The sequence below is a fragment of the Amblyomma maculatum genome, chromosome 1 (genome assembly GCF_055883805.1).
Source record: "Amblyomma maculatum isolate TAMU_Amacu chromosome 1, ASM5588380v1, whole genome shotgun sequence".
Lineage (NCBI taxonomy): Eukaryota > Metazoa > Arthropoda > Arachnida > Ixodida > Ixodidae > Amblyomma > Amblyomma maculatum.
In genome coordinates, this window is record NC_139344.1 from 384276467 (window position 1) to 384290286 (window position 13820).

The following is a 13820-nucleotide window of genomic DNA, read 5'->3' on the forward strand; positions in this document are numbered from 1 at the left end:
ATACGCTCATTTTTATAGCTATAAATATATATAGCCTTCTATTGCTGAAAATAAATACAGATATGCAGACCTTTCGATTCACTAACTTCTGATGGTGTTACATCAGCGTCTTCTTAAATATCCACACTTCTCGGTACGTTTACCTCTATCGGTCTCTATTTTTACGCTAAATTTCCTCAAAGGCTTCAACAACCTTGATAGCCTTCTGTTGCTGAAAATAAATGCAGATATGCAGACCTTTTGATTCACTAACTTCTGATGCTGTTATATCAGCGTCTCCTTAAATATCCACACTTCTCGGTACGTTTTCCTCTATCGGTCTCTATTGTTACGCTAAATTGCATCAAAGGCTTTAACAGCCTTGTGAGTTTGCGTCTCACGTGCACGTGCGACGGTTGGTCTGCCTTTACGAAAACCATTGATCCTGCAATTGTTGGTGGTTGTAGCTTACCAGTCCGCATATGCCTGCTTGCGTGCCGCCGTTACTGTTAGCATGACTAACGTATCGTTACTTTGTGCAAGCCTAATTCAGAAATCCTATTAGTTTCATCACTCGTCATTGTGTACCCAGCGTCTTCCATGCTAGCTTATGTACAGTACATACCTTCTAGCTTGCGGTATTGCGGCTGGTTGTACACGGTAGAAGCGACTTGAATATGGTCACTGTGGGCTTAACTTATCTGTGTGAGAGTGCCTCATCGCAGCTTAATTTGGTGACCAAGAGGCAGACTTTCTCCAGTTATCTGCTTTCCATTCATGAAAATGCACTATCAGTCTTACACGCAAGCAATGCATCACAGCACTAGGAGATGCTCCTCAATATCTTTCTGCGTGTGTACATAGAAATTATCGTCACTTTTAAGCAGTTGCACGTCACATCTTGACGACTGCGAGTAAGAGATCCGCGACAGCCCCGAGTCGCATAGAGAGGGACGTACGTTCTTGAGGACCATGAGGTGGTCTTCGAGGAAGTTGCACTCGCTCTGGAAGAGCTCCCACAGGGCCTCCTTCTTCTTGGCCTCGTTCTTTTGGATGGTCTGGTTGATGGTGCGCAGGAATTGGCTTTGCAGGGCATCGCCCGCCGAGGTCGGGCTTCCCCGCTCCGCTTCGCTTGGCACACACAGGCCGCCGCCTTCTGACGGCGCCGACGTCAGTGCTGGTCCCGTAGCTGGCGCCGACGCGGTGCCTTCGTTTTTGGGCGAACCGGCGCTGCTTGACTCATCCTCATCCTCCTCATCGCTGCCGGCGTCGCGCTTCTTGAGCGATGCTACGAAGCCTTCCCACGTCATGCCCTGCGCGACGAACAACCACGCGCTGTTATGGCGCGTAACCCAATTCCATTCGGTAACGTGGGTATAGACCGCTTACAAAGAGTAGTTCCACTCTCCCCAACAGATGGCGCCGCTAGTACGGCCGTCATTGCTGGCCTTCGCACTGTAAAGGTAGTTCACTTGGGGTAATAACTGCTTAGGTTCAGGGCTCACTGATGCTGGTGGATGATCTATCGAAAAACTCGGTGATGACCCCAATACCAAAGCCTGAAAAACCTCCTACAAGCTTGCAGTATTTGCGGGAAATATCGCTAACGCTCACAATTTGCGAGATTTAGGCAAAAAATGATAGCCACCCGCTTGCCATGGTTTTTGGAAAGTCAGCAAAAATACCATGCTCAGCAAGTTGGATTTCGCACAAGCCTTGGCACAGAATCTGGGCTGGCTATACTAGCCGAATAGGTCGTACACGTTATCATTACAGTGCAAGCTGTTATACGAAGTTTTGTCCGAAAGATTCAGAGTAGGATGGGATTTAGCAATCAACATTCTAGCGCGCGATGATCACGTGGCCGGCACGTGAGGTTACATATGATCATATTCGCGTGACCAGCTCCAGGTACGGGACCATGCACCCGTTACAATTGTTGTGGTAGTTGCAGCTGCCATGAATTCTGTGGCTAACCTACTTCGTTGTCGTTCTTAGCATTAGCAAAAGACAGCCAGCAGTGTGGCGACAGTTTTCGCTGCGTTTAGCTATTTATATATATGGAAACAAGGTGTACAAAACAGGCAATTTTGACTGCTTTTTCTGTGCCACTATACTGTTTTTAGTTGAAGTCTTCTTTTCCCTTTTGAAACTTCCATTTTGCTGATGAAGGATTATCGAATGAATCTTAACAGACATGCACTGAATGTTCAACGAAAAAGATAACGAACATAAAGGGTGTTTGTCCTTGTCCCTATTTGTTCGTAATACTTATTGTTTCAATTCCCGCGCTTTTGTTAACCAGCATCTAAAGAAGGCACACTAATGCCGACTAAAAACGGTGGCCAAGGTTATTTTGGCAGTTATTCTGAAACTAGCGGACTACGGACGCTTGTCGTGCTCTGAGATCACGAAAACGATATGCTGGGTCGTTATGTTTGAGAGACGCGGAAAAGGCTGACGTTGCGGCGCGGTCTATTTATCACATGTCGAGCTGCGCTGTCCAGTTGCTGAATAGTATGCAAAGACACGTCCGTACAGTTCTTTTTTAATAGCTTTATCGATGCGGGCGCTCAGCGACCTGACTGGGCTGCTTATATGCAGATGCTTTGTCCAAAAGCATGTTGGGCTGAACGATTATGGGCCGTCTCATTATCATACCCTTCATGAGCAGCGCACTTTTAGGCGGTACTCATATATAGGTCATAGTTCAATTCAGTGAGCCGACTGCATACTGGTGGGCTTAATTCTGGGTTTTGCAAAGCCGTTAAGACTTCCACACCCGTCTTGCATGCAGTGCGCAACTATAGACGTGGAAGTCTTTCTGGCATGCCATTTTGGTGCTGGCTGTCGCAAGTGTGCGGTTACTTATTTAAAGGGCACCGCCAGTAACTCAGAACGCTCTGAGAAGTTCAGTATGCTTTAACAGGGGACTATAGATAGTTATTCTATAATTCATTTCTGAGTAAGCTCGTATTCAAGGAAAGCCATCATTAGCCAAGGAAAGCCATCGTTAAGCAACAAGAGGGAAAGAAGACGACTACAAACGGGAAGCGCTCTATTCGCAATATCGTAGCTACATTTTATGCGTGCTTGTACGATTTTAAGTGTTCACTGAGCTTTCTATTTTGGTTTCTGTTTTACTGAGTGAAACTCGTGTCCGTGATTTCCCCATGCTACCCTTAAGGTATTTTACTGCCGTTTTGTAACGCTACTTGTCTATATTTCGCTGCCATGGTAATATCGCTTCAGTGCTTTAAGAGAGCTTTAATGAACATCGTAATGCTTTAGTTAGGTTAGCCAGATGTCAAGTTAGCGTATAATAGGATTAAGGATCCAGTGTCGCAGAAGATCCTGTAGCGTCATCATCGACACCGGCGTTGATTATACCCACGCTAGACAAAGGTAATTACGATTTGTTTCTCACGAGCTCAGCGCGGTGCAGTGGTTTGCTTATGGTGTAGGATAGTATTTGCTTGTTGCCACACTTGCAATCAAAGGTGAGAGGTAGCGTGCCACCATATGGGTGGCGCATGATCTTTGCTTATAGCCACACTTTGTTCTCTGGCTCCCTGAAGGTCAGACGCGGGCCGTTGCTCACTTTAGCCCGAAGTGGGGTGATGAAGCTTTCACTTCAAAAATGACGAGCGGTGGTCAGCAAGAACAAGGCTTGAATGTGAAAGAACACTTATATCACCTCCGAAACACTATCCCAGTATATCCTTATTTTCTTGTCACTTCCTCTTCCCATCTGAACACACATCTATCACTTTACATCAGCTTTATATTATATCATATCGCTTTTCTGTCGCTTACTAATACACACAAAATAGGTTCATCTCTATCCTCAAGTAACACGGTGTCGCCGTGCCTAATAAGAGCTGGTCCCGTAGTTTCCATGTGTCTCTATGTATGTTCCTTCTCTCGAGCCGTCAAAACTCTGCGTGTGCTGTGGATTAACTAGAACAGAACAAACCAAAGTTCTTCCCTGTAGTCAATGCTGCGTGGAAACTTCAATGCGTCTCTATAGCTGGGCCTAAAAAGTACCTCCTTCAGTTTTAGTTTAGTGAGGGACAGAAAAATCAGACGCTGCAGATAGAGAAAGTCGTACGCAATGTAAGAGACGATAGCCGAAAAATGCGTCGACCCGAATGATTTTGTAGTGTAGAGAGAAAAAAAAAATATATATATATATACCAGTGTCGAAACGGTAGCTAACTTGGGCTATGAACCTGACTGCCTTTTTTTGTTTTTTGTTTAGCATTAACAGCTTGTTGAGATCTCTTTCTGACGCTTTTCGCTGAACAGGTGAGGTAGAAAAAACTATCTGCTCAGTTAGCAACAATTATTTTAAAAGCGGAGCGGAATCTGTACTAAGACGGCAAAGGGCGCCGACAGGTCTGCCATAATTTTGGTGCTGGCTTATTGCAAGATAAGTAGCATGCTCTATCCACTTCCGGAAAGTAGGCATAAAGCACAACTGCAAGTGGCAGAGGTTTCTACTATTTCGACCTCGTTGCGGCAAAATGGAGAAATTATGTTTACAGTGTGCTGATCAGACTCACTTGCACACAGTTAACGAGAACAAATGCGAACTGTTCAGAGTTCATGTTTGTCTTCGTTAACTGTGTCCACGTCAATTTAAGCAGCGCGGGTGTTGTAAAAATGAAGTTCCAACTAACCCAATCCCAAGCACTGTTTATAGCCCGAAAGATACGGCGTTAGACTTAATAGTGTTTACGCCTATCCTTGCACCGGATGTTTACACTTATCCTTGCACCCTGACCGCGCGTAAAGTACGCTTAGGACGGAGTTTTCTCTCTTTCTCTCTCTCTCTTTTTTTTTTTTTTTATGGTGACCTGGGGAGCTTTCAGATGAAAATAGACTTGTGTCGCCAGTCTCGAAGCTGTGCTATATGCCTGCCACTATGTTAAATATATCACTGACATGCGTTGAACAGAAGAAAAAAAAAAAAAAAAACCAAAGTCTGGCTTGGCCAACACCGCAGTGTATCGTTTGCAGAGTCAAATCTCTGTCATCGAAAAATATATAACGTTTGAGCTGGTCAAGGTAGGAAGGTTAAAACATCAAGACATACTCCGCGATCACTCTGTTTTTCTTATTTACAAAGTGCTACATCCTGTTTGAGAAAGTCGACTGCGCGTCGCTTAAGTCATCAAATATTCCAAGCCCCATAACTTAATTTTTCAATGCGCGTTAAAATTGTCTCTCTTGATGATAGATTTAAGTTATTTGTGTCGATAAATTTGAACATTACAGCAACTTTCGGGTTCTTTCTTTTTTCTCCTGCTTAGAAATGCAGTGAGCGAAAGACAGAAATTAACAATGAAAGCTGCAGGCAGTCAAACTGTACGATCAGTTATAAATGCGCGTATGGTGTGTATAAAGTGCCTAAACAGCTTGCTCTAGTGTTTTATTTATTCTCATGAACAGGTCTAGTTCATAGTTTGCGCAGTTTGCGCGTGGTAACTTTGGCTTCGTAAGGGAACATTTGTTAAATCTTTACATATTAATATCAACATGGTCGAACTGCTGAACATTCTTCAGGGTGTGAATAATTAAAGAAGGGGGTCCAGCCTGTAGAATATACAGAGCGTCGAAAGCGGTAGAGCGTTTCACTTGTGATGCATTGCTCACAGAACGTTTGGCGATCAACAGACGGCTGCACGTGGCCAGCAACAAATATGGTAGATTGGTCATTTACACGAGAAAGAATTGTTCCTTTATGGTATACACAAGAACCAATACTGATAATAAAAAAAAACTAAATGTCCTTAAAGAGTAGTAAATTGAGTAGGCGTTGTTATTCAATTTAAACACCGTTTTAGGTGATGATTTATTTAAACTTAACGTTTCGTTTCGTTTGTGGGGTTTAACGTCCCAATGCAACTCAGGCTATGAGAGACGCCGTAGTGGAGGACTCCGGAAATTTCGACCCCCTGGGGTTCTTTAACGTGCACTGACATCGCACAGCACACGGGCGCCTTGCATTTCGCCTCCATCGAAATGCTGCCGCCGAGGCCGGGATTCGATCCCGCGTCCTTGGGAACAGTAGTCGAGCGCCGTAACCACTGCGCCACCCCGGCGGGTTAAACTTAACGATACGGCTCGTGGTTTCTAGATAGTTAAGGGTTAATTCATCACCGAAGAGTGCATTACATTTTGGACTAGAATAGGAACCTAAAATATATATAAAACACAAATTCATTATAGTATCACACCAGGGACTGTAAATAAAGAATATAATGTTGTTGTTAGCTTTTAATATAAGAACGTCTTTGTAAATATACTCTGAATAAAACAGAAAGCTTCCAGCTTTACTTTAACTTTATCGAATAAATCAATCAATCGAAAACATTGAATGATTCAGTAACTCATTTAATATTGTTATTAGCTTTTAATATAAGAACGTCAGTTTGATTTGAAGAAAACAAAGGTTTCAGCTTTATCTTGATTTTATCGAATCAATCAATCAATAAAATTGATAAATGATTGATCATCAGGCGCCAGTCCCTTCTAAACAAGACTTGATAAGGTCTGCGTCCCCTCCGATGAACGTGCGAATGAACGCAAGGCGGAAGAAGAGACGTGTCACTCGCCTTGTACTTGGCCAGCTGCTCGTCGCAGAACTCGGACGGCCTGAGCGTGCTGAGGACCTCTTCGAGTCCGCCAAGGCACTCGGTCTTGGCCCTGTTGGCCCTGTCAAACTGGACACACATGTGGACGGACAGAAGGGGGCTCTTAGCACGCGACGCTCGCGCGCGCCACCTGACATGCAGAGGGGGAGGAGGAGGAGCAGGCAGGGTCAGATAGGGGAAGGGTAATTAATTATAGAGGCAAAAGGAAGAAGAGGGGCGGCGGATGGGAGTCGTGCATGCGAGTGCTCGTGGCCCACCAAGGGGGCCTCTCTACGGCAGGCAGCGTAGAAGATCAAGACGTAGATCAAGAAGAAGCGGGGGCGGCTCTGGAAGCAGGCTTCACGGCAGCGGCGGTGGCAGCAGCAGCGGCAGCGGGCGGCAATGGCGCTTCGCTCAGGGGAAGAGAGAAGGGACACGTGATCACTGCAGGCAGTGGTGGCCAGCCCGTGAGACATGCACGGTCGACGGCGATGACCCGAGTTTTAAAACGAGGTGGGTGATTCGCGTGTGATACCTGCGTCTCGTGTAAACTGCGGCGATGGTGACACCCCGTTTTAAGATATGTTAGATTTGAAAAGATCAACAACAAAAAAAGGTGATACATGTATAATTTAGGACTTAACAATCGGGGGCACTAAAGTTTGGATGAAAGCCGAACTGGCAACAAAAATTAAATCTCATTGTAGTGTAATCGAAACTGGTACCCGAGATTCTGCTCCTAACATCATGCTAGGCGGATACATGGAGCTCCGTACCATGACCTGAAAGCTCGCTGTCTTGGACACAATAATAATAGGGCCTGGGCAAAGCATAAAATGAAAGCAAAATTTACTCTAAAACCCACACCATATTTAGCTCTACAAAGTCTGACAGCTTTAAGTTGGTAACTTGTATTTCGAGGCTACCTTTAGGTAACGAAATAATCGCCCCGTAATCTATTACGGCGCGGGTTTTCCGTCCGGTTCGCAACGAAAAAAAAAAAAAAAAGCTGGTTTTTGTTTTTATGTCTACTGCCTTTTAAGACGATTGCTCACACTAAACCTGCTTGAAATAAAGTTAGATTGCAGTTTGCCTCTACATTACAGCAGCTATACATATGCATGCACTATCCTTCTTTTAGGCCACAACTGATCGAAATGAAGTTCGTGTTCGAGACAGCAACCCCCTCCCCCACTCCTATCGCGTAGTGTATTATACCACCCGGATCACAGGCAACCAGCAACCTATCCCTATGTTCGATATGTATTATCAGTAAAAAAAGGTGAAACTGTGATTTGGCAGACAGGGTAAATTAAAGCTAACTGTGGCCATTTATTTGTGCTGCAACAAGTGGTGCTGCGCCCTGGTGTCATTGCTTTTCATCAACGCACGTAGTTAAGGGTAAATATATTGCGCGCTTCCCACTGAAGTGAACCAGATGGAGAAAAAGCGCGCGGTAAAAGTAAGATATGAGAAAATGTGGTTGCACGGCCGGTGAACGGCGTAAACGTGCTTGAAGGGAGGCATCGTTCGGTGCTCAAAGGCGGCAGGCCGCGAATGCATCCTAGCCTCTGGCACAGACCCCACATGACTGTCCGTGGAATCTTTGCCAGACGTTACGATGCTGTTAAGATAAGAACACACACACACGCATGCTACACACACGTCATGCAAAACACACATTCCGATACGACAGACGAATGTTTTTTTAAAGCATGAAATGCTTTCTTGCAATGGTACCCTTTGCAGATCGAAAAAACAAAACAAAAACCTAATCTAGGCAGTAAACTAACACAAAGCCAAAATAACTCAAAGCGAAGAAAATAAGATCCAACCACATACAACGAAAATTGATATAATCCAAACCAATATGCTAGAATATGTTATTCATGAGTTAGTTTTTTGTTTCGCAGAAATGTTTTGTAGTACCGAAAAGGGAGCTTCACTGCACGTGATGTGTGAATCAGCCAGCTGATCTGCATTCCCTCGCCGAAGGCTGTACGCGGAGGCCGAGGTGCTCTACAAATTTGCAATTCACGTTCATGTTCTAAAGTCAATATTAAGTAAAGTAGAATAATTAACCTTAGAACTGATTACTTAAGTGCAAAAAAAAATTGCCTGTGGTGCGGAAGTCGACTGGCAACCGGTCTGCAACCGTTTCCTTGGCCTACCTCCATATTTATTTTTCAACCCTTGGCTGAACTTAGCTGTGACACCCGACACACACACATTATGTATGTATGTATGTATGTATGTATGTATGTATGTATGTATGTATGTATGTATGTATGTATGTATGTATGTATGTATGTATGTATGTATGTATGTATGTATGTATGTATGTATGTATGTATGTATGTATGTATGTATGTATGTATGTATGTATGTATGTATGTATGCATGCATGTATGTATGCATGCATGCATGTATGTATGCATGTGTGTGTGTGTGTGTGTGTGTGTGTGTGTGTGTGTGTGTGTGTGTGTGTGTGTGTGTGTGTGTGTGTGTGTGTGTGTGTGTGTGTGTGTGTGTGTGTGTGTGTGTGTGTGTGTGTGTGTGTGTGTGTGTGTGTGTGTGTGTGTGTGTGTGTGTGTGTGTGTGTGTGTGCGTGTGTGTGTGTGTGTGTGTGTGTGTGTGTGTGTGTGTGTGTGTGTGTGTGTGTGTGTGTGTGTGTATACTGGCTGTCCAGCTAAATGTAACCACAGTGTTTTGAAGAATACGGTGAGTCCTAGCCAAACGCCAAATTTGAGCTGCTTAAAGTCGTCCATTCTACCTTCAGCATTTTTCGCTTACCAAGGTTAATTATTTAGTAAATAATTATTAGCTATCTAAAGTGCTGACTTGAGGAAAAATGTATGAATGCAGAACTTGAATATAGCCTAAAAAAATACGGCTAGCTCCGTTGTTTCTATTACGATGCGATTAATGCAGCTGTATTCAGACCAGCTGTTATTGTAAATCATTTGCCAGATGCGTGCACAAAACTTTATCGAAAAGAGCGGTTTAGAGGAAAGCGGATTTTGTTATCTGGGACGCGTCTCGGTTTTTTAAAGTGGCGCAGCCGTCAGGAGAATGTTGTTTTATTGCGCCAAGCATTATTTTCGGATGGTAAAAATATTACTTTACGTAAAGGCTAGCTTGATTCCTTAAGGCAATAATTAAATATGGTTGACTAGACTGCTGATTTTTTATCTTTAGTGAACGAACAAACACTGCAGGTTAGGATAGGCGACTCTGAAAATGTCTTAGTTGGTTTGTGGTTAGGGCTCACGTATTTTTTAAAACCTTGGTTGTATTTAACTGGGACATTCTCGCTTCCCTGAACTGAAAGAACGGAGGAGGTTTCACTTTGTGCTGACAATGCGTCTTTGCGACATTTTCGAGGAAGAATGATTAAGACTTCGGTTGTGCGAACCAAGTTCATTTTCTGTCTAGCTCTCTCTAAAACGTAATATTTTCCCTCCTCACTCAGGTGTCACCGCTACGACTGTGAATGAGTGCATCTTGGGAAAAAAGCATTTCATTCTTTAGACCTACCGAAGTTGGTATAGTCTACTTCTATCTTTTGCTCCTTGAAACATACCAGCTTAAAAGTGTTGCTACACTGTAAATCTGGTTCCACATACGCGTTCAAAAAGTACTAGTTAAAAATGAAACTTCCACTTATATAAATCGAAGTTCCACTTATACCTGGAACTTGTATGTGGAACTAGATTAAGAATTTAAGTTTGCACTGCTTGCAATAGACGGAACGAAGAAGACTTCGAGGTTTCTTCTCTTAGTCCCACTAAACATTCTAAACTCGGTATGCAGGGTCATCACACAGTACCAGGTCAAAGCTATCATACAGCGTCTGAGTCACATTTCGAGACACCTACTTTATTTATATCCATCTGCGACGAAGAACTTACTTTGTTATAGGTGGCACTTCGTTCCTCAGCAATGGCTGGCGATTCGGTGCTACGCGTGGGTCTTTTGTAAAAAGCACCCATTGTTTCATTTTTGTATCGACGAAACCATGAGTGCTGTCGGCTGCTTACAATAAAGCTGCCCTTGTTAAAAGACTGAATGTCAAAAAAGAAAAGAACTCATATACTGGTATCCAGAAATAATGATAATAATAATAATGAAAAGTAAGAAGATATTCAGCGCATTCTACCTGAAGGCTGCAATCCGTAATTTATCAGGTCCTCGTAATTCTTTGCTGTTAAATATACATTTTGATTACGGAGTCACAATTTAGAAAACCTGCACTAAAGTGTTGAACGCCACAAGTAGCTTTCGTTGTCAGCGTATGCAGCGGAGACTAAGGAATGGCAGGAAGCAAAATAGACAAATAAAACAGATAACGGAGAATATTCCCAGCATGCCGGAAATGACGCACGAGGTCCGGATACCTACCAGCCGTAACAGAGACCAGGTATTTTTAGCTTTTCTTGATGAATCTGCGAGAAAGGTATAGGCAGAAAATAGGTAGATTAGTATTTATACAAGGAAGGAACGACTCCAGTCGGAAATGTGCAACGGAGAACACCAGAAACGCGTATTGCGCACAGAATGCCCTGTAGTTGCGAAAACTGTATCTAAAACCTTAATACTCCTCTCACTTTCTACTGCAAATTACAGTCGTCGAGTAAAGCAATAAAATTCGTGCTCATGTGAAAACAGACATTACAAAACGCATAGAAAACTGTTATATATATAATTCTTAAAGGCCCACTGTCCACTTTCCGGTCGAAAATATTTTCTTCCCCGGTGACTGTGAGACTTCCCCCCCAGAACGTAAGGCCGCAAAATGTTTTGAAATGAGTAACTAATAACGCAGTTACAGCCACCGCAATCACCCGATTCTGTCGTGTTTCTCTCCTCCCGTTCCTTTGCAAAGGTTTTTCACTCTCCCACCTGGTCATCTAGCCTCCGCAGAGACAAATTCCCCTTCCTCCTCCGCGTTTGCCGGGAGGTGGGGCATGGCACTCCGCGTGCGCGAAAAAAAAAAAAAAAACGGGTGAGGGAGCGCGCGCCGCTGGATCCAGTCCAGCCGTAGCGAGGGAAAAGCGCGCAGCGAGCGGTAGACACCCATCCTTCACAGTCAGAGAGCGAGACGGACCAATGGACGTCGTTTTCGATAATTACGTCATAGCTTCGGTTCGACGGGCCAGCGCAGGAAACGGGTATGCTGGCTTCCCGAAGGAGAGCATGAGAGAGCTTTGATTTGTATTTTCGTTGCTTTGCGGCGCGCGTGTCACTGTAGCATTTTGCATAGACTATCTCGGGTACTTGATCGAAACACTGGGCTTCTTCGCTTAAAAGGTCCTTCCCTGGACAGTGGCCCTTTAAGACGCTATTTTCTAGCGACTGCCCCAAAAAAACAGAACACTGCGCTTAAAAAGAAAATCGTTTCGGTTTTTAACGTTATTCACGTGTATCTGTAAGCATTGAGGATTTCACTGACGAGGTGACGTGACAAGCAGGAAATTAAAACCGGGACACCCGAGACTTAGAGCTTACCAGCAGTTCATGTAAGCATTTTTTTTTTTTTTGCGCCCTGTCTCGAATATTTATTCTCTAAACCCCTCAATCTTGTGCAATGGCTGTCCTCATGGTTTCAGCGGCTTAAGGTGGATCTAAGAGCTCGTAAGTGCAAACTGAATGGCAGCACCAATTCTTTGCTTCAGCTGCAAAGACATATGGAATGAGCCTCCAGAAACGCCTAGCAAATAGTGCAAGCGGCCACTTCTTCGACCTGTCTGGACTGTCGTACTGTTTGCTTTCTTAAGACGAGTGAAGACGAGTCTGAGCACTCACCTTCTGAAACTGCAAGGCACTGGGTTGAGCCGTCGATATCTGCTGCAAGGGTCAAAGGGAACGGAAGGGAAAAGAAAGAAACAAACAAGAAAAGTAACGAGAGGTGAGCGTTTGTGCGAACACTGGAGACCTTCTCTGGGCTGTCTGCCCATCAGTACATACACTCATTTTGCGTGGGAAAGAATAGGTAAAGATTGACGAAATTAAAGAGTTCTGTTTGATTAAGCCACTATGTCTTTCGCAAAGAGGTCCCAAAACAGTTAGCAAGAGGTCCCGAAAGGGCCCGCAAAGTGAGAGGAAGATGGACAGTCCAGTAATACTTTTTTTATTTTACTTCTACGCTGAATAACCACAGGCCCCCTTCGAACCATCTCTTAGGGGGGGGGGGGGGGGGGGGGGGAAGGCATAAATCAATAACCGACTTTGGATCGGTTTAGTGGCGTTGCCGCAATGTTGACACAAGAAACCATAGGAAAACGCTGTTTCGAGGAGAATCAGAGAACCCTTAATTTCTACTTGGTGGTAGACAATGACGACAATCCGGGAGAACATTAAGGCTCTTATAATGCAGATAGCACAAGCTCTAGCTACATCTGTGCTTGCAATTCTTCTAGATCCGCCGTCTATTATGAGGCTTTAGAGCATATTTTAGCTAAGAAGGAACTCCTGAAACGACATCGTGGGAACAAACCTTGCATAAAGAATGTGGAAAGATGTTTAATGAATTATTCTGTGAAACGCATAGAATAATTCCCGTATTTGTCTAATAAACCGTACTGCGACCAAATGATGAGTTAAGTCTTTGCAAGCTGCTTGGGGGGGATTAGCGAATAGCGATTATTTTGTCAGCAAAAGCCCGATGTCTAGCTACATCTTATGCGCTATTGAAACAAAGGCACCCACTCCTTTGTTAGGAAAAGCAGCAAATAAAGGCCAGCCACGAAGTAAAACCTTGTTCTAAGCTCTGCGTGCTACCGCGCGGAATTTTAACATATCTCCCGGACGCAAAGTGCATTTGCGACTGGTGCCACAGCGGTACATTTAAGCATCTTATCAAACTCGCTCGCTCTCACGGGGCGCGCTTTGCATGCTTATAGCAGCTGAGCTAACGCACGGGGCTGTGTTAACACTTGCAGAATGCTTTAGACGTTTCGTAAACCCAGGTTAACCAAACCGCCTTCCCGCGTAGTTCCACATAGCAAGCATAACAAGCTGGTGCGCTAGACCGCACTAGTAATGTACGTAAGGGTATTGCGCAAGAGACTCTGCCCACACTGGCGTTACGAAAATCGTCAAGAGACTCTGCGCCAGTGACTGCCAGAGCGCGTTTAGTTTAATTGCACTTAGTTGCGCATCGTAGTTATTTCTGAAACAGCGAATGCAAAGCGGTGCTATGGC

General features: G+C 44.2%; 1 protein-coding gene across 2 annotated transcripts in view; it reads right to left on the reverse strand.

Moving 5' to 3' along the window:
- LOC146208422 (pleckstrin homology domain-containing family G member 7-like) overlaps positions 1-13820 on the reverse strand; it is a 142658-nt gene that overhangs the window by 27585 nt on the left and 101253 nt on the right. For both annotated transcript variants that reach the window (XM_084593665.1, XM_084593674.1), the window contains exons 6-9: positions 12423-12464; positions 11019-11062; positions 6600-6707; positions 939-1292 (exon numbers count right to left, since the gene is read on the reverse strand). In XM_084593665.1, the coding sequence (XP_084449791.1) occupies positions 939-1292; positions 6600-6707; positions 11019-11062; positions 12423-12464 (548 nt within the window). The remainder of the gene's footprint in view (positions 1-938; positions 1293-6599; positions 6708-11018; positions 11063-12422; positions 12465-13820) is intronic.